Source organism: Mobula birostris, chromosome 14 (genome assembly GCF_030028105.1).
Source record: "Mobula birostris isolate sMobBir1 chromosome 14, sMobBir1.hap1, whole genome shotgun sequence".
Classification (NCBI taxonomy): Eukaryota; Metazoa; Chordata; class Chondrichthyes; order Myliobatiformes; family Myliobatidae; genus Mobula; species Mobula birostris.
The window spans coordinates 97,826,660-97,846,538 of NC_092383.1; the positions used below are offsets into that span (position 1 = coordinate 97,826,660).

The window sequence follows — 19,879 nt, forward strand, 5'->3', positions numbered from 1 at the left end:
TTGGTAATCTTCCCTCCTCCCACACTCTGTTATAAAAATGCAGCAACTTCAAGAGCACTCCTTCTACTAGATTTTGTAGCATATCAGATCTTTCCCTGGGGAGGTTGGTTTCAATCTCTTTAGTGCTCTCACCATTTCTGCCAACGTAAATGGATCATCAATTATATCATCAGTTTCTTCCCTCCTGTTTAACACACCTGGGTGTTGACTCATTGTTCTTTCCCTTCTCCTTCTCCCTTCTTCAGACAAATTTTCTGAACTGTGTATCTGTACGAACAACTTGGGATGATCTCAGCCTTATCCCTACAGGAGACTGCGGTTTCCTCCTCAGGTATCATTGCTGGATATTCCCATTCCCTTCCATCTCCTCCCATTCTCTTAATCATTCCCCATACCTCTCCCACAGGTGTTGTTCTTCCTATTTTGTTGCAAAAACTCCTCCAACTTGCCCTTTTAGCTTGACGTATAGTTCTTCTCACCACTGCCTGTGCCTTCTTATATTGAATCAAATGCTGCATATGATGGGTTCTTTTAACTAGCCTGAATGCTCTATTTCTGTTTTTTTTTACAGCCTGACAACATTCCTCTGTCCACCACGGTACCAGTTTTCTATTCTTCCTATTTTTACTCATGGGTATAGATCCTTCTGCGGCCATAATTGCTGAAGTCACCTGACTGTTTAATTCATCTATATTTCCAGAAATGTCAATCCTTGTCAATGCTTCTTCACTCAACTTCTGGAACTTACCCCAGTCTGCTTTTCCAAACACCCACTTTGGGATTCCACCACCTGGTCTTACTTCAACTCTTTCACCCACTGAACATAAAACTGAGTAGTGATCACTGCCTACTGCTGAAGCAGTCCAAACACCCCAGTTACTAACTCCAGCCAAGGTATTAGACACTGATGTATATCTAATACTGACTCCATTCCTGTTGTTATGTATATCCGTGTTTCTCTACCATCATTCATACACACCAAATCCCACTCTTCCATCAAATCTTCAATTACCTTTCCTTTTGAATCTGTAATCCGATCCCCCCATATTGTGCTGTGAGCATTGAAATCTGCACACCACACTACTTTATGTCTGTTTTGTCCTTGTATTCTTAATAGGCTGTCCAAGTCCAACCTTTTACATGGATTGTAGTAGGTAATTATAACCACTTCCTCCCCTCTCTCTCACACTTCCGCCACTATGTATTCCTGATCTTCTCCTTTTTCCAGTACCCTATATGGTATACCTTGCTTGGTTAGCATAGCACAATCCCTTCATCCCCCTAGATTTCTATCTTTCCTTATCATTGTATACCCATATACCACAAAGTCTAAAGTTGGTTTCAACCAGGTTTCCTGAATACACACTGCATCCAGTTTTACAACCATTTCTTTAATAAAGAGCTTGAACTCCTGGCTATTGGCCAGTAAGCTCCTTGCATTCCATTGCAAAAGAATCACCATAATTAGTATTAACCAACCTATGACACTTCCTGGCTTGACTGATTAGTGAGGTTCTCCCTCACTTCTTCCCATGTCAGTCCTACTACTAACCCTAAGTGGTTCACTGCTGCTTTGACCACCAGCTGGATTTTGTCACTTTTTGACTTTACCTCAGCCGTACTATTAATCACTCCTGCAATGAATGTTAATAGAGCATTTTTGTCTACATAAATCCTGTCATTTGTTCTTTGTTGCATCTCTTGCGTTCCTATTGCTCCCTGTTCATTAGGAGCATTATTCTGTTCTCTTGACATTCTTACAGCTTCTGCATAAGTGATCTTTCTTTTCACTCTTATTTCTTGAATTTTATTCTCCCATCTCATAACCTCACACCCACTACACGTCACAATATCTCTACAATTGCAGCATTTTGGTTGCACTCCTATTCCGCACTTTCCATTTTCATGATCACCCCCACATCTAGCACATCTCCTCTGCCTTTTACAGTTTTTAGCTATGTGTCCAAACCTTTGACAATTATAGCACCTCAATGGCTTTGGCACATACACCCTTACTGGGTAACTCATGAAAACCAGGAACACCTTCCTCGGCACTCTTTCTTCTTCAGATTCAATCAATACTGTTCCACTTTTCTTTTTCACTCCCTCCTTTGTTGTTTTCAGTCTTTGAACATTCATTACTTTTCCTCCTTTAATATTCCTCTAACTCCTCCATATTTATACTCATTGTTATCCCCACGATCACTCCTTTACAACCACCGCCATTTTGTGCTCCCACCCTCCCTGTGTCTTCCACTTTGCATTTGCTTATCTCTTTTCGCTTGAGTGCTTTCTCAAGTTGTTCCTCATTCGCACATCTTACCAAAAGGTTGCCATTATTGTTAACTTAAAAAGGTTGCCGGACCAATAATCACACCACACAGTTACTAACTTTAACCTCTTCACCAGTTTATTGTTCAAGCTCAGCCGGTGTGAAAAAATTGAAGCTGGACATGAAAGAGACAGAGTTTATCTCTCTGTCCCTCTGGCAGCTCAATGAGCTTCTGATTTAAAAAACAGAAATACTACAATTTATAGAATGAGCAAAGAACACTCAGTTACAATGATATACCAAGTCAGTTAGAGCGAAACCCAGTTACTTTGATAAGAGTCCACTAAATCAGAGTTTAATTACAAATAGATACATTGTCCACCCCATATCAGTCATTCCTGTCGCTAGGCCCCTGACTTAATTACAGACAGATGGCTTTATCATTGACCCTCTCCAAAGAAAAGACTTAAGTCAGTGGAGCAAAACAATAAGGTATGACCTATGTGAGCTCTGAGTAATTCCAGCCCTCATGTCACCTTGAAAAAGGCAGCTACAGGCTATTAATCAAGCAAGCAATTAATCTAAACAAACTGTAGGCATATTCTTCAGTGAAAGCAACAGAGTTTGTTCACTAACACACATAGGGTGGCACTTAAGTTTTTTTAACCCATTATTTACAAGAGTCCAAGAATCATGTCTTACTTCCCCAACATCCTTAAACTTTATTATTCTCTCCTTTTTATCATCACATGATAACTTTCAGAACAGATTGTCACTTCTACAACATGATACAATACATAGCCACAAGCACCGTAGGGTACAGATAATAATCAAAGTTAATACCATTTTCCTTAATCCAAGGGAGTCCTTCTACTCAGTTCCTTCAGTGACGTTTGCAGTCTGTTCAATGTATCCTCCGAGAGTGCCCCTCCACAAATGCACTGGGTAGCTTATGGTACACAGGGGCCAGTGTTCGAATATGGCAGATTAATTCATCCAGGAGCATTGGCTCAATAAGGTCAGTTTCTTCTGCAATTAGAGGTTTTTCTGCCAATACAACTTCTTTTGCTGCCACTGGATCTGTGGAATGTAGACGCCAGTATATATAGCCGCGGTCTTTCAAGTCAAGGTTGTCAGAGTCCTGTGTCGCCAAGCTTAGAACTTGCTGCACCAGCTCTTGTATCTCAAGTCGTTTTTTTTATAATAGTTTTACAATAGTAGTCAAAAGTTGCAGTTGAACCTGTATGCTCTCATCATGGAATCCTTCCAGGAAGCGCTCTCATAGCTCATCAGCATTGTCAGTTCTTTCGGCATACTATCCATATCATCGCTACTCTTGTTTCTGGTTCATCCAATGAATCCAGATTTTCACAAAGTGTTGCGATAACACTTTTATACTTGTTTGGGTATTTACGGAAAATGTCCATTATTACTACAATAGCTTCTTGGACGACGTAGTTTGCTTTTGTCTGAATGAAGTCAAGTAGCGTACTCATGCAGCATTCTGCTGATTGCTCATCTTTAATTGCACATCATCCAATTGCACGCACAGCTTTTCATACAAAGTCAACATCTACTTCAGTGGCATACTCCTTCAATTCTGCCAAAACCTGCGCAATGTTGGCTTGAGAAGCCAATCAAATCACAATACCCAGTTTTTCCAGTTTCACATATATCTTTACAAAGAAAACCTTTGTTTTGTGCTTAAAAATCTCAGAACTTTTTTGTACAATGAGGTTGATGTTCTGGAGGGCAATATATTGGAGTTCTGGTTCTGCAGACAATAGCGTTACCAGTGGGGGAGCCAGTTTCTTCAACAAAGTGCCATAGTAATTCCAAGTCCTTTGAAAGCATTTCCATGAATTTCATCAGAACCTTTACAGCCAACAGGACAACAACTGAGTTGGCGTGAGATAGATGTGGCGTCACATGCTCACAGATGCTTTGAGCTTCTCAGTCATCCCTTGGGCTATAAGTGGCCAAACAATCAAGGATAAATATCTGGCCCTATTCAGTACATTCATTTAAGGCTGTTAAAAGCTTGTCGATTGTCTGAAAATTGAAGTCTAACAAGTTGCTGTTTGGATGAGGTTCTGCGATCTCCGACAGAGCAGCCACAGCATTCGCAATGACCATTGGATTAGAGTCAGGTATCAGATCCTTTAGAATGTCCAGAAATCCCTGATCTTCTACCAGCTGTGAATTGATGTCATGTAGCTTGGCTACACAGACAGCAGCAGGTTTTTCGTACATAAGGGTCTTCATCCTTTAGACATTTTCCGCAGGGGCTCACACAAATACTCAGTAATTTTATCCACATGGATGCAGCCTATTGTTCTCACAGCTAACACTCTGATAAATGGACTGGGATCTTCATAGTCCTTAACAAAAGTGTTGACAGCCACAATTGCCATATCTGGTTGGCTCTTTGCATAGTTCATTAGATAGAGGTACACCAGCTTCTTCAACTCCAAATCATCTGTCTGCATTTAGTTTATGACATCAGGAAAGAGGGCACTGACATCTTTGCCACCAGTCATTGACGTACTCACTTTCTTCACTGCTTCTTTCTTTTTCTCCTGCTTGTCACTATTGAATTCTGCTTTGACTTCGAAGATTTCTCCTTTATTGGTTGTTGCGAGATATTTAGAATCAGTCATGGCGAGTGTGGTCCTCTCCACCGAAGTCCGAGTTTCCCTGGATCCTAATTCTTGACCAGGACAAAATCTCCAGGCTCACTCATGGGGTAGTCACCTTTCGGCTGGGTTTCGTCTTCCCGATAGGCCTGTCGTACCTGTAAATGCAAGCTTTAGAAAGTTTTAGTAATTTGCATAAATATTTTCCCATCTCCTCCGCCAAGGTATGCATATCCAATGTTGCAAGTAAGCTCTCAGGGAGGAGCAGCAAACAAGGTCGGGGTCCCATGGGGTTCTCATAGGCTTCCCGTAGATAATTTCTGCAGGTGATAACCCCGTCTTACTTGATGGCGTGATTCTCATATGGAATAGGGCTAAGGGTAAAACCTTCAACCAGGTAAATCCAGTTTCTTGTGTAAGTTTGGCCAACTTATCTTTCAAGGTACCATTGGCTCACTCCACTATGCCGGCTGCTTTCGGATGATGGGTGCAGTGGAACTGTTGTTTTATAGCTAACTCCTTGCAAATTTCCTCATTTATTTTGGCAACAAGATACGGTCTATTGTCCGAGCTTATCATTTCCGGAAGTCCATAGCGAGGAATTATTTCTTTTAGCAATATTTTCACAACAGTCCAGGCGGCATTATTAGTTGTAGGAACAGCTTCAATCCATCTGCTAAGTACATCTACTATCACTAAGCAATACTTATAACAATGCACTCTAGGTAATTCTATAAAATCAAGTTGTAAACAAGAAAGAGGTCCACCAGGCAAGGGGGTAGTTCCAGACACACAAGGCATCCCCTTCTCAGCAACACACATAAAAGCAGGTCAGGCAGCATCTCTGGGAAGAAGTACAGTCGACGTTTCAGGCCGAGACCCTTCGTCAGGACTAACTTACAGAAGAGCTAGTAAGAGATTTGAAAGCGGGAGGGGGAGGGTGAGATCTGAAATGATAGGAGAAGACAAGAGGGGGAGGGATGGAGTCAAGAGCTGGACAGTTGATTGGCAAAAGGGATATGAGAGGATCATGGGACAGGAGGCCTAGGGAAAAAGAAAGTGGGGGGAAGCCCTGAGGATGGGCAAGGGGTATACTGAGAGGGTCAGAGGGAGAAAAGAGAGAGAAAAAGAATGGGTGTATATAAATAAATAAATGACGGATGGGGTATGAGGGGGAAGTGGGGCATTAGTGGAAGTTTGATTAGTCAATGTTCATGCCACCAGGTTGGAGGCTACCCAGACAGAATATAAGGTGTTGTTCTTCCAACCTGAGTGTGGCTTAATCTTTACAGTAGAGGAGGCCGTGGACAGACATATCAGAATGGGAATGGGACGTGGAATTAAAATGTGTGGCCACTGGGAGATCCTGCTTTCTCTGGCTGACAGAGCGTAGGTGTTCAGCGAAGTGATCTCCCAGTCTGTGTCAGCTCTCGCCAATATATAGAAGGCAGCATCGGGAGCACCGGACGCAGTATATCACCCTAGCCGACTCACAGGTGAAGTGTCGCCTCACCTTAAAGGACTGTCTGGGGCCCTGAATGGTAGTGAGGGAGGAAGTGTCAGGGCATATGCAGCACTTGTTCCGCTTACAAGGTTAAGTGCCAGGAGAGAGATCAGTGGGGAGGGATGGGGGGGGGGAACGAATGGACCAGGGAGTCACGAAGGGAGCAATCCCTGCAGAAAGCAGAGAGTGGGGGAGGGAAAGATGTGCTTAGTGGTGGGATCCCGTTGGAGGTGGCGGAAGTTACGGAGAATAATATGTTGGACCCGCAGGCTGGTGGGGTGGTAGGTGAGGGCCAGGGGAATCCTATTCCTAGTGGGGTGGCGGGTGGATGGAGTGAGAGCAGATGTGCGTGAAATGGGGGAGATGCGTTTGAGAGCAGAGTTGATGGTGGAGGAACGGAAGCCCCTTTCTTTAAAAAAGGAGGACATCTCCTTCGTCCTGGAATGAAAAGCCTCATTTTGAGAGCAGATGCGGCAGAGATGGAAGAATTGCGAGAAGGGGATGGCATTTTTGCAAGAGACAGGGTGGGAAGAGGAATAGTCCAGATAGCTGTGAGAGTCAGTAGGCTTATAGTAGACATCAGTAGATAAGCTGTCTCCAGACATAGAGACAAAAAGATCTAGAAAGGGGAGGGAGGTGTCGGAAATGGACCAGGTAAACTTGAGGGCAGGGTGAAAGTTGGAGGCAAGGTTAATGAAGTCAACGAGCTCAGCATGCGTGCAGGAAGCAACGCCAATGTAGTCGTTGATGTAGCAAAGGAAAAGTGGGGGACAGATACCAGAATAGGTTTGTAACATAGATTGTTCCACAAAGCCAACAAAAAGTCAGGCATAGCTGGGACCCATACGGGTGCCCATGGCTACACCTTTAGTTTGGAGGAAGTGGGAGGAGCCAAAGGAGAAATTATTAAGAGTAAGGACAAATTCTGCTAGACGGAGCAGAGTGGTGGTAGAGGGGAACTGGTTAGGTCTGGAACCCAAAACCTATTCTGATATCTGGGGGACACTTTTCCTTTGCTACATCGACGACTATATTGGTGCTGCTTCCTGCACGCATGCTGAGCTTGTTGACTTCATTAACTTTGCCTCCAACTTTCACCCTGCCCTCAAGTTTACCTGGTCCATTTCTGACACCTCCCTCCCCTTTCTACATCCTTCTGTGTGTATCTCTGGAGACAGCTTATCTACTGATGTCTACTATAAGCCTACTGACTCTCTCAGCTATCTGAACTACTCCTCTTCTCACCCTGTCTCTTGCAAAAATGCCATCCCCTTCTCGCAATTCCTCTGTCTACGCCGCATCTGCTCTCAGGATGAGGCTTTTCATTCCAGGACGAAGGAGATGTCCTCCTTTTTGAAAGAAAGGGGCTTCCTTTCCTCCACCATCAACTCTGTTCTCAAACGCATCTCCCCCATTTCACACACATCTGCTATCACTCCATCCTCCCGCCACCCCACTAGGAATAGGGTTCCCCTTGTCCTCAACTACAACCCCACCAGCCTCCGGGTCCAACATATAATTCTCCATAACTTCTGCCACCTCCAACGGGATCCCACCACTGAGCACATCTTTCCCTCCCCTCCCCATGCTTTCTGCAGGGATCGCTCCCTTCACAACTCCCTGGTCCATTCATTCCCCCCCATCCCTCCCCACTGGTCTCCCTCCTGGCACTTATCCTTGTAACTGGAACAAGTGCTAGACATGCCCTTACACCTTCTCCCTCACTGCCATTCAGGGCTCCAGACAGTCCTTCCAGGTGAGGTGATACCTCACCTGTGAGTCGGCTGGGGTCATATACTGTGTCCGGTGCTCCCGATGCGGCTTTCTAAATATTGGTGTGACCCGACACAGGCTGGGAGATCATTTTGCTGAACACCTACGCTCTGTCGGCCAGAGAAAGCAGTATCTCTCAGTGGCCACACATTTTAATTCCACATCCCATTCCCATTCTGATATGTCTATCCATGGCCTCCTCTACTGTAAAGATGAAACCACACTCAGGTTGGAGGAACAACACCTTATATTCCGTCTGGGTAGCCTCCAACCTGGTGGCATGAACATGTCACCTTGAAAAGGCAGCTGCAGGCTATTAATCAAGCAAGCTATTAATCTAAACAAACTGCGGGCATATTCTTCAGCGAAAGCAACAGAATTTGTTCACTAAGACACGTAGGGAGGCACTTAAGTTTTTTAACCCATTATTTACAACAGTCCAAGAATCACATCTTACTTCCCCAACATCCTTAAGGATGTTGCTAGTCATTAAGGACTAGCTAGAGCTAACCCAGTTAGTCCTGACGAAGGGTCTCGTCCCGAAACGTCGACTGTACCTCTCCCTAGAGATGCTGCCTGGCCTGCTGCGTTCTCCAGCAACTTTGATGTGTGTTGCTTGAATTTCCAGCATCTGCAGAATTCCTCGTGTTTACCTTCTCTCTGAACTTCTTCATCTTCCTCACTTTCAGAGCTCTCTCCACTGTCATTTCTTATTCTTTTATTCCCTTTGTCTCGGTTTTCATCCATCCGTCCCCTCACTATCTCATTTACTTTTATTTCTCCCCAGCTGCCTACCCCGATCCCAAATCCCTATCCCGCTCCTTCCCCACTATCTCCCTCCCCCCAATCGCCTTGTCCGCCATTACCGGACCCGCGCTACCCCCCCCCCCAGCAACTCCCGAACCTTCCCCACTCTCTTTTCCTCAACACCCCCCCGTTGTCCGCCATTACCGGGCGCAATTCCCGAACCTTCCCCACTCTCTTTTCCTCAACACCCCCCCATTGTCCGCCATTACCGGGCGCAATTCCCGAACCTTCCCCACGCTCTTTTCCTCAACACCCCCCCATCATCTTGTCCACCATTACCGGACCCGCGCGACCCCCCCCCCCCAGCAACTCCCGAACCTTCCCCACTCTCTTTTCCTCAACACCCCCCATCACCTTGTCCGCCATTACCGGACCCGCGCGACCCCCCCCCCCACAGCAATTCCAGAACCTTCCCCACTCTCTTTTCCTGAACACCCCCCCCCCCCCGTTGTCCGCCATTACCGGGCGCAATTCCCGAACCTTCCCCACTCTCTTTTCCTCAACACCCCCCCGTTGTCCGCCATTACCGGGCGCAATTCCCGAACCTTCCCCACTCTCTTTTCCTCAACACCCCCCCCCCGTTGTCCGCCATTACCGGGCGCAATTCCCGAACCTTCCCCACTCTCTTTTCCTCAACACCCCCCCGTTGTCCGCCATTACCGGGCGCAATTCCCGAACCTTCCCCACTCTCTTTTCCTCAACCCCCCCCCCCCGTTGTCCGCCATTACCGGGCGCAATTCCCGAACCTTCCCCACTCTCTTTTCCTCAACACCCCCCCCCCCGTTGTCCGCCATTACCGGACCCGCGCGATCCCCCCCCCCAGCAACTCCAGAACCTTCCCCACTCTCTTTTCCTCAACACCCCCCCCCCCCGTTGTCCGCCATTACCGGGCGCAATTCCCGAACCTTCCCCACTCTCTTGCCGTCAACACCCCCCCCCCCATCACCTTGTCCGCCATTACCGGACCCGCGCGACCCCCCCCCAGCAATTCCCGAACCTTCCCCACTCTCTTTTCCTCAACACCCCCCCCCCGTTGTCCGCCATTACCGGACCCGCGCGACCCCCCCCCCCAGCAACTCCCGAACCTTCCCCACTCTCTTTTCCTCAACCCCGCCCCATCATCTTGTCCGCCATTACCGGGCGCAATTCCCGAACCTTCCCCACGCTCTCTCCGTCAACAAGTGCCAAGCCACACTCCAGCATGAGGGAAGAGACCGGGTGAACAATAAGGCCGGGCTGCGGGCTCACTAAATTCCTGCCTTTCCGAAAGCGCTCGCCGGCTGTAACCCATAACCGGAAACCCTTCCCGTCGTTTTCTCTCGACAGCCTCCGAGAATCTGGATCGCCCGAAGGCCGGCAGGTGCGGCGCTCTCTCTCCCCAGGATGGTCTCGTCCCTGCTCTCTGTGGCCGTCTGGGTCGCCTGTGTGGGTAAGGTCACCGGTACTGTAGTGGTTAGAGAGCAGGTTGTACAGCGGTGAGGGAGGGAGTGACCGCGGTGAGCCTTTCAACGCGCTGTGTGTGATCCGAAAGAGGAGTGATTGACCTCGGCCTCCCTTCACCTTTCCTTCCTCAGCCCCAACCGCAGCCCGAGCTCCGACAATCTCAGGCTCATTTTCTCGCCACCATTTCCGAGGTTTAGTTTCGGTGATGGGCTCTGCTTGTGGAGCAGTCAGTGCGTCGGGTGTTCACTGCAGGCGGAAGACCTTTCTGCCCGTCGTGGCATTCTCTGGGTCTGCTAGACCACTACGACAAACAGACTCATTCATAAGGCCAGTGATGTTGTGGGGATGGAACTGGACTCTCTGACGGTGGTGTCTGAAAAGAGGATGCTGTCCAAGTTGCATGCCATCTTGGACAATGTCACCCATCCACTACATAATGTACTGGGTGGGCACAGGAGTACATTCAGCCAAAGACTCATTCCTCCGAGATGCAACACAGAGCGTCATAGGAAGTCATTCCTGCCTGTGGCCATCAAACTTTACAACTCCTTCCTTGGTGGGTCAGACACCCTGAGCCAATAGGCTGGTCCTGGACTTATTTCATAATTTACTGGCATGATTTACTTATTACTATTTAACTATTTATGGTTCTATTGCTATTTATTATTTATGGTGCAACTGTAACGAAAACCAATTTCCCCCAGGATCAATAAAGTATGACTATGAGACTCAAAGCATCCTCCCCTTCCCCCCCCCCACCCCGCCTCATTCTCTGGGTCTGCCAGACCACTACTAGAAGCAGACGCAAAGCATCCCCTCCCCACCACCTCACTTTTGCTGAGAAGCCTTGGATTATCAGACTCACCCCTCTCTGAAGTGTTCAGAGAGCTCTGTGTTTCTCTCCATAAACTCAATCTCTATCCTCCTCTTTTCCCTTTCACTCTCTCTTCCTCCATGAGTAATCTAATGATGACAGAAATAATTTACATCTAACTGTAGGGTTGGAGAGAAGTGTTGCAGATGGTGCAAACATTCAGAGAATAATTGTGCTGTGGATGTCACTGGCTTTCGATAGATAGATACTTTCCTTACTGATTGTGGTCTGCTAGTCAGGAGGTTAAAGATCGAGTTGCAAAGGGAGGTAGGCGTCTTTACTGGATGAGGAGTCAAATGAGGGGACAGGGTGAAGCAGCCCTGTAGGTGGTGCAAGAATTGTTTCTGTAGACTGCAGTGAGGGGGAGAACTCCACACAGCAGGGAGAAGGAGATGGTTTGGTCAGGGAGGCTGTGGGATGTGGAGGGTGTTCTCCTGTATCCTTCCTGGTGGGAGAGGTGACAGGTTTGCAAGGTCCTGTCACAGTAGCTTGGGTGAGTGACTACAGTAGATTTTGCAGATGGTGCACACTGCACAGGATTGTGATATTACGGTTACCTGGCTGACTGGCAGCTCAGTGTTCCAGGGTACAGATGCTACGGGTATGATCATGGTAGAGGTAAGAGAGGAACAAGAGATGTAATATCGATTAGGGAGAACATCACAAAAATACATAAGCTTCAGGAGCAGAATTAGGCCATTTGATCTGTCGAGTTTGCTTTGTCATTCAGTTACGTTTCTCCTGACTTCACACTGCAATTCGTAACCCCTTGCCAATCAAGATCTCTTACTTAAATAACACCAAAGACCTCCACAGATTTACCACCATCTGTCTGAAGCAATTGCAGAAATGCACCAGGGGTGCATGAAAAGGAGCTACTCAGGGTGACAACTGAAATTTCAAATGCAGAGTTTCGCAGCAGTTTCTCTGATTTCAGGAGCAACCAGTCAGCAAGAGGCATTGCAGAAAAAGAGCTACCTTTCAGTCAGATCTGCGTTCGAGATTTAAAAAGCAGAGCTTCAAGCCATTTCTCTCTGAGTTAGACAATCCACACCAAGGGTGCGTGAAAAGAGCTACTTTGTAATCAGGGCGGCGATCGAGATTTCAAAGGCAGAGTTTTGTGACAGTTTCTCTGAGTTGAGAGGTGACCAATCAGCAAAAGGCAGTCCTTTTCACCTCTCTGCTCTTCTGAACCAAAGCACCAGATTCAGTGCTAGACACCGACACCCAGTGGTTTCTGCCTAGTCGTCCATTCTCCTTAAGAGTATCTAAAGTTAGATACTTAATATTGAGCAGAACGGCCACAGGTGTCCTCTGCACTGTGTTCACTTTGGCTTCTTCTGCTGACAGTCGCCCTGTTACCTGTCTCTTGCAACCTAGAGGTGACTACCTCCCTGTCACTCCTGTTCATCACCTCCTCATTCTCCTGGATGAGTGGAAGGTCATTGAGCTGCAGTTCCAATTCCTTAATACGTTCAAGACCTGCAGTTGGTACACCTGGTGCAGATGCGTTTATCTGGGAGACTGGAGGTGCCTGCCGTCAACCCTTAGTCCCTACAAGCAAATTTATGCTGAAAAATGAAATGCTGCCAAGCATACAACCCTCACCACTTTCTTCAAATCGGTGTCATTTCCTGCTGCCGGCAGTTCTAAGAGTTCTGTGAGTCTTCCTTCACACGTTGCTGTGCTTGATATGATCCTGACGACCACAACCATCCACCTTATCCATGTAAAGCTGCCTGACACCACAACAACCACTCATCTCCCAGAGCGAACTCAACTGCCACCTTTGGTGAGTACTGTACACCCTAGGATGTTAACTTTCTATGATTTATTACATTGAATATTACCTTAAATTGATGAAATATAATACAAATGTTGTCTTGTGGTACTGCTTTTGTGTCGTGTTGGTATGAAAATGTGAATAAATTTCACATAAAACATATTTAGGAAGCCCTCTGGAACGCATCCCTATTTTCTCCATTTAAATAATTATTCATATTATGCGATTTCACATTATGCGTTGACTGCGAGAAACATATCCCCCGCATATAACTAGGATAGGGTGTAATCCAGTGTCCTCTCTTGCCTCTTTCTTAACCTTTATATACCCCCCCAAAAAATAACCTTTTGGAATCTTATTTTATTGTCTACTGTGGTATTTCATCTTACAGCTACTTAGGTTGTCCTCAGTTAGGTTTTTACCCTTTTCCCAAACCTCTGGCTTCCCAGAAATCTTTGCCATATTGTATGCCTTCTGTTTTGCTTTTATTCTGCCGGTGACACTCCCTTGTCAGCGACCATTTCCTCATCCTCCCCTTGGTGTCCTTCTTCCTTGGGATGAAATTCTGCTTTCTCCCAGAAACCCTTGCCATTGCTGCTGCACTCTCTTCCGTACTGGGACCCCTTCCAGTCAACTCTGGCCACTACTTTCTCATGCATTTGTGGTTATCCTTGTTCATCACAAGGAGATGTTGGACAGGTTAGAACTTTACTTAGTGCATAGGAGACAGAGAGATTTCATAGAGGTGTATGAAATCATGAGGGGCATTGATAGGGTGAATACATTGTCTTTTTTTCTCACTTCAGGAGAATCAAGAACTCGAGGCATAAGTTTAAATGGTGAGGGGAGTGATTGAAGAGACACTTAAGGGGCAATTTATATACACGATGCGAAGTATTGATGTGGAATCAGCTGCCAGAGAAAGTGATTGAGGCAGATAAAATAGCAACTTTTAAAAGTTAGTTGGACAGGTACATGGATTGGAAAGGTTTAAAAGGTTAAGGGCCAAACATGACAGTTGGGATGAGGCATTTTGGTTGGCTTGAACCAGTTGGATCAAAGTGCCCCCATCTGTGTTGAATGACTCGATAACTAATACCATTACATTAGATTTCAGTTTCCCTGAAGCTGCATGGTGAAGTCTATCAGATTGTGATCACTGCCTACTAAGGGTTCTATCTCCTTTAGCTCCCTGATAGTCTACCTCTTTACGCAATATCCTGACCTAGACATACCTTTTTCCTTGTGCAATCTACCTTATGTCGCTGTGGAAAGCCAGAAATTTGTTTTCCTGGAGTCTTCTGCCAGCCTGATTTTACCCAGTCTACTCTTCTTCCACGATCATTGTAACATTGCCTTTCTCATGTTCCTTTTCTATCTTCTGGGAGAAAAAGCACATGAGAAGGGCAGTGTTTCTCACATGCCTTTTGTACCCTCATGCTGATTGCTATTATACGCCCTGTACTTAAATCCCTTCAGGGTCTTGTAACCTTTGAAGTTTCTCAACTCTACCCACAAAGATTCTACATCTTCTGATCCTATCATCACTCAGTGCTATGGGTTTAATTTCATCTTTTTTACCGACAGTGCCACTCCTCCCCTCTGCCTTGCCACCTACCTTTTTGATGGGATGTATATCATTAGATGTTTAGACCCCAGCTCTGACCCTCTTTCAGCCACATCTCCATAGTGTCCACAAGCTCGTACCCACCAGTTTTGATCATGCTAATACTTGGAGAGTCTATTTCTGGAGGGTCATCCAGTGAGGCTATACATGTACAGCTTATAAGGGATGATCACTTTGAGGGATGTACTGTGCTGTAGGTCCCAGTAATCAGTGGGAATTAGAGAAGTTACAGATAGCTGTAGGAATAATAGGATTGTTACAGGTCCCTGATGGAGACTGCGACTGCCACAGTACCAGGGTATTGAATGGGATGGAATTAGTTGAGTGTGTCCAGTAAAGCCTTCTGAAGAAATATATAGATCAGCAGTCCCCAACCACCAAGCCACAAAGCATGTGCTCCGGGCCGCGAGGCAACGATATGATTTGGCGATATGAAACGATAGGAGTGAGCTGCACCTTTCCTCATTCCCTGTCACGCCCACTGTTGAACTTGAACGCACTCGAGGTCATTACCCGCGCATCACCAAGTCAGCGCTGGAAGGAGATCAACTCCTCGAGCTTGCAAATGACGGCGGGCTGAAAAGTATGTTTGACATAACACCTCTGCCGGCATCCTGGATCAAAGTCAAGGCTAAATATCCTGAGATAGCCACGAAAGCACTGAAAATGTTGCTTCAATTTCCAACATATCTCTGCAATGAATGCAACGAAAACTAAATTGCGGAATAGACTGGACAGAAGGAACCCCTTTCGTGTATCGATGTCTCCCATCACCCCTCGATAGGACCGTCTTGTTGCAAGAAAACAAGCCCAGGGCTCCCACTGATTCAGCGATATGGTGTGTTGCAATGATTTTATATGTTCATAGGGGGAAAATATGTGCTGTGTGTTTAATATCCAAACGTTACTTAAAATGTTATGATGCTATTGACTTATAAGTGACTTATATAACCATATAACAATTACAGCACAGACATAGGCCATCTCTGCCCTGCTAGTCTGTGCCGAATGCTGGTCTCACCTAGTCCCACCGACCTGCACTCAGCCCATAACCGTCCATTCCTTTCCTGTCCATTTACCTATCCAGTTTTTCTTAGATGATAATATCGAACCTGCCTCTACCACTTTTACTGGAACTTCGTTCAACACTTACTTCAAACTCCCCTGTCCTCCCCTGATAATTGACTTATCACTATATTCATGCAAGGAAAATATGCGCTGTATGTTTAATATTAAATTCGTTAGATAAACCATTTTAGAAACGAATTTGAGTGTATTAGCCATTTATCACCTATATTCTAGCCGTGATTAACACCCCCCCCCCACCGAACAGAATCGCCAAAAACAATTTGTAGAAAAAAATAGGCACGTACATGCATGCGCAAGTCACACATGTGCACAGGTGCCCATGCAAGGCTTATGGTCATGGTAGTCTTGGTAAACACAACATATTTGACTGCTACTCTTGTCCGTTGGCAACCCTACATCCCACCCCCCCCTCCCCCCCCCCCCCGCCGCCCCGGGGTCGGCCGGTCTGCAAGAATATTGTCAATAATAAACCGGTCCTTATATTGGAAGAGATATCAAGTCTCATTATATGGGATACTTTTAAAGCATACATCCAGGGTCAAATTATTTCTTATACTGCAAACATCATTAAGAAAGCTAACGAAGAGAGAACTGAACTAGCTAATCAGTTAAAATAACTGGATCATAAATATGCTTCGGTATTAGATTAGGTTATGAGAACACTCAGTCCTCTTTTATTGTCATTTAGAAATGCATACAGGCATTAAGAAATGATACAATGTTTCTCCGGAGTGGTATCACAGAAAACAGGACAGAAACAGGACAGACCAAAGACTAACACTGACAGAACCACATAATTATAACATATAGTTACAGCAGTGCAAAGCAATACCATAATTTGATAAAGAACAGACCATGGGCACAGTAAAAAAAGTCTCAAAGTCCCCGAGTCGATTGACTCCCGAGTCCCCAATAGCAGGCAGCAAAAGGGAGAAACTCCCTGCCATAAACCTCCAGGCGCTGTCAACTTGCCGATACCTTGGAAGCAGCCGACCCCAGCCTACGCTGAGTCCATCTGTCCGAAAACTCCGAGCTTCTGAGCAGCCTCCGGAGCGCCATCCTCTGCCAAGCGCCTTCGACCTCTCCCCGGCTGCTGAAACACGCAAAGCCGAGGATTTCGGGGCCTTCAGCTCCGGAGATTCCGGTTACCGCACAATAGCAGCGGCAGCAAAGCGGGCATTTCAGAAGTTCTCCAGATGTTCCGCTGTGCTCTCACGTCTGTCTCTATCAAATCAGAATTGTGCACGGTCCCCTACTTGACAGATAAAAGATATTCATCACCGAAGTGGCCGCGCGCGCTGTTGTCACGCCACCATCTTCTCACCCTGATGCTGAAACATATCAGAGATGTATTGAAACCAAAACTAAATATGATTTTTTTTAACGTATCCAGTTGAAAGCCAGCTTTTAAAAGATAGAAGTCAATTTTATATTCATGGAGATAAAAGTGGCAAGCTACTGGCTAATCAATTGAAGCCATTTATAGCCAAACAGCAAATTAAAGAAATACGAAAAAACCAATGGGGATATGACAACTGATCACTTTGAAATTAATGATGCTTTTAGGGAATTTTATTCCTAATTGTATAGTTCTGACTCTGTTAATGATAGTATTGCAATGAATAATTTTTTAGATCAATTAAATATTCGCAGTTTTTCGATAGATGATCGTAGCCAATGGATCAACCCATTTCCCAGGAGAAAATTGCTCAGGCTATTCGAGAATTGCATTCTGGGAAATCCCCAGGACCCGATGGATTCTCCAGAGAGTTTTATAAGGCTTTTTCCTCCTTGCTTATACCACACTTATGTTCTACCCTTACAGATTCCTTCAAGGTAGGAAGATTACCGAAGTCTTTTTACGAAGCTTCCGTTTGGCTTATTCTCAAAAAGAATAAGAATCCTACTGAATGCTCTTCGTATAGACCTATTTCTTTACTTAATTTTGATACTAAAATTTTATCTGAAGTGTTGGCTCACAGACTTGAAAATATTATATCTTCTATAGTTTCGGATGATCAGGCAGGTTTTATTAAAAATCGATATTCCCATTTCAATTTACGGTGTTTGTTAAATGTTATGTATTCTCCATCTAAGGAAATATCGATGTGTGATACCTTTGGATGCGGAAAAGACCTTTGACAGAGTTGAATGGAATTATCTTTTCACATCCTTAGAAAAATTTAATTTTGGACTTAATTTTATTCATTGGATTAAACTACTTTATTTATTTTCCTCCGCTTGGGTTCTTACTAATCTTCAAAATTCTAAACCCTTCAAGCTCCAGCGTGGAACTAGACAAGGTTGTCCTTTGAGCCCTCTGCTTTTTGGTATTAGAACCCTTCGCAATTGCTTTTCCAGAGTCTAAAGTAATTACAGGTATTTTAAGGAGAGGTACTATTCATAAAGTGTCGCTCTATGCTGATGATTTATTGCTTTTTATATCTAATGTTACAACCTCTTTACCATTTGTGTTCCGTTTACTGACTAATTTTAGTCAGTTCTCAGGATATAAATTAAATTTACATGAGTGAACTGTTTCCTTTAAACAATTTAATACCAACTGATATCAACCTTCCTTTTAAAATTTTAAGAAAACAATTTACGTATTTAGGAGTAACAATTACTAAGAATTATGAAGATTTATTTAAGGAAATTTTTTGACTTTAATGAATTACGTTAAAAAAACATTTTCTAATTGGTTGCCTTTCTCATTATCACTAATTGGCTGAATTAATTCTAGTAAAATGAATATCTTACCTAAATTTATATACCTTTTTCAAGCTGTGCCTGTTTGTGTTCCTAAATCTTTTTTTGACTCTTTGGATTCAATTCTTTCTTCCTATATATGGAAGAATAAAAAACCTCAAATAAACAAAGCTCACCTTCAAAAAACCAAACAGAATGGAGGCTTTGCCTTACCCAACTTTAGCTTATGTTATTGGCAGTTAATATGCGAAATATTATGTTCTGGTTATATTACATTAATGATGAGAATTGCCCTATATGAGTTTCTTTGGAAGTCAACTCTGTTATGAAATTTTCTATTATTTCTTTACTTAGATCCTCGCTTCCTTTATCTTTAAATAAACCAACTGACAATGTGGTGGTCAAACATACTTTGAGGATTTTCTTACAGTTTAGAAAACATTTTGGTTTATTGAGATTCTCCCTCTCGAGTTCCATCTTTTCTGATTGCTTTTTTAAACCATCTTTAATTGACCTATCTTTTAAAGAATGGGATAGATTGGGTATTAATTGATTTCAGGATTTGTTTGACGGAGGGAATCTCTCTTCTTTTGTGCAACTTTCAACGAAATTTAAACCTTTCCAATACCCACTTTTTTCGATACTTACAGATTAGTGATTTTTTAAGATCTCAATTACATACATTTCCTACAAGTCCAGATAAGAATATAATAGATACTATTTTTAATCTGAAACCCTTTGACAACGGTTCAATATCTTACACTTGCGGTTTGCTGTTGGGATTGAAAAAGGCCTGTAGGTAAAATTAAAGGAGACTAGGAAAAGGATTTACAGATTTTCATATCTGAAGAGAGCTGGAAGATTATTTTAAAATTGATTAATTCTTCTCATTATGTGCTCCTCATTCTTTATTACAATTCAAAGTGGTACATAAAGTTCATGTGTCTCTCGTTTCTATGTGGATATTTCTCCCTACTGTGATAGATGTACTAATGGAGTGGCCACACTAATTCATATGTTTTGGACATGTATGAGCCTTGAAAAAATTTGGAAAGATGTATTTCAAACTTTTTCTGTACTTTTCAATGTTAGTTTTAAGCCCGATCCCTTGTGACTGCCATGTTTGGTATTGTTGAGGGTTACAAAACTGAAGCAATCTAATTTGCGGGTATTGGCCTTTATGTCTGTTATGGCCAGGAGGGTGATCTTGCTCAAGTGGAAGGAGGCCGCCCCGCCCACTCATGTTCAATGGCTATCTGACATTATGTTATGCCTTGATCTAGAGAAGATTCTTTGTTTGATTTCTGATTCTAAACATGATTTTCTAATGTTATGGGGACCCTTTCTGAGTTATTTTCATGA

The 19,879-nt window shown here is 44.4% G+C and overlaps 1 protein-coding gene and 1 pseudogene across 5 annotated transcripts in view; one reads left to right on the forward strand and one right to left on the reverse strand.

Moving 5' to 3' along the window:
- Positions 1-2,401: 2,401 nt before the first annotated feature.
- Positions 2,402-8,988, reverse strand: LOC140210144 (AP-1 complex subunit beta-1-like; annotated as a pseudogene).
- A 1,081-nt stretch (positions 8,989-10,069) lies between these two features.
- The window catches only part of LOC140210145 (T-lymphocyte surface antigen Ly-9-like), a 51,810-nt gene continuing 42,000 nt past the window's right edge, over positions 10,070-19,879 (forward strand). For all 5 annotated transcript variants that reach the window (XM_072279021.1, XM_072279025.1, XM_072279026.1 and 2 more), the window contains exon 1: positions 10,070-10,421. In XM_072279021.1, coding sequence (XP_072135122.1) covers positions 10,376-10,421 — 46 coding nt within the window. In that variant the 5' untranslated portion in view covers positions 10,070-10,375. The remainder of the gene's footprint in view (positions 10,422-19,879) is intronic.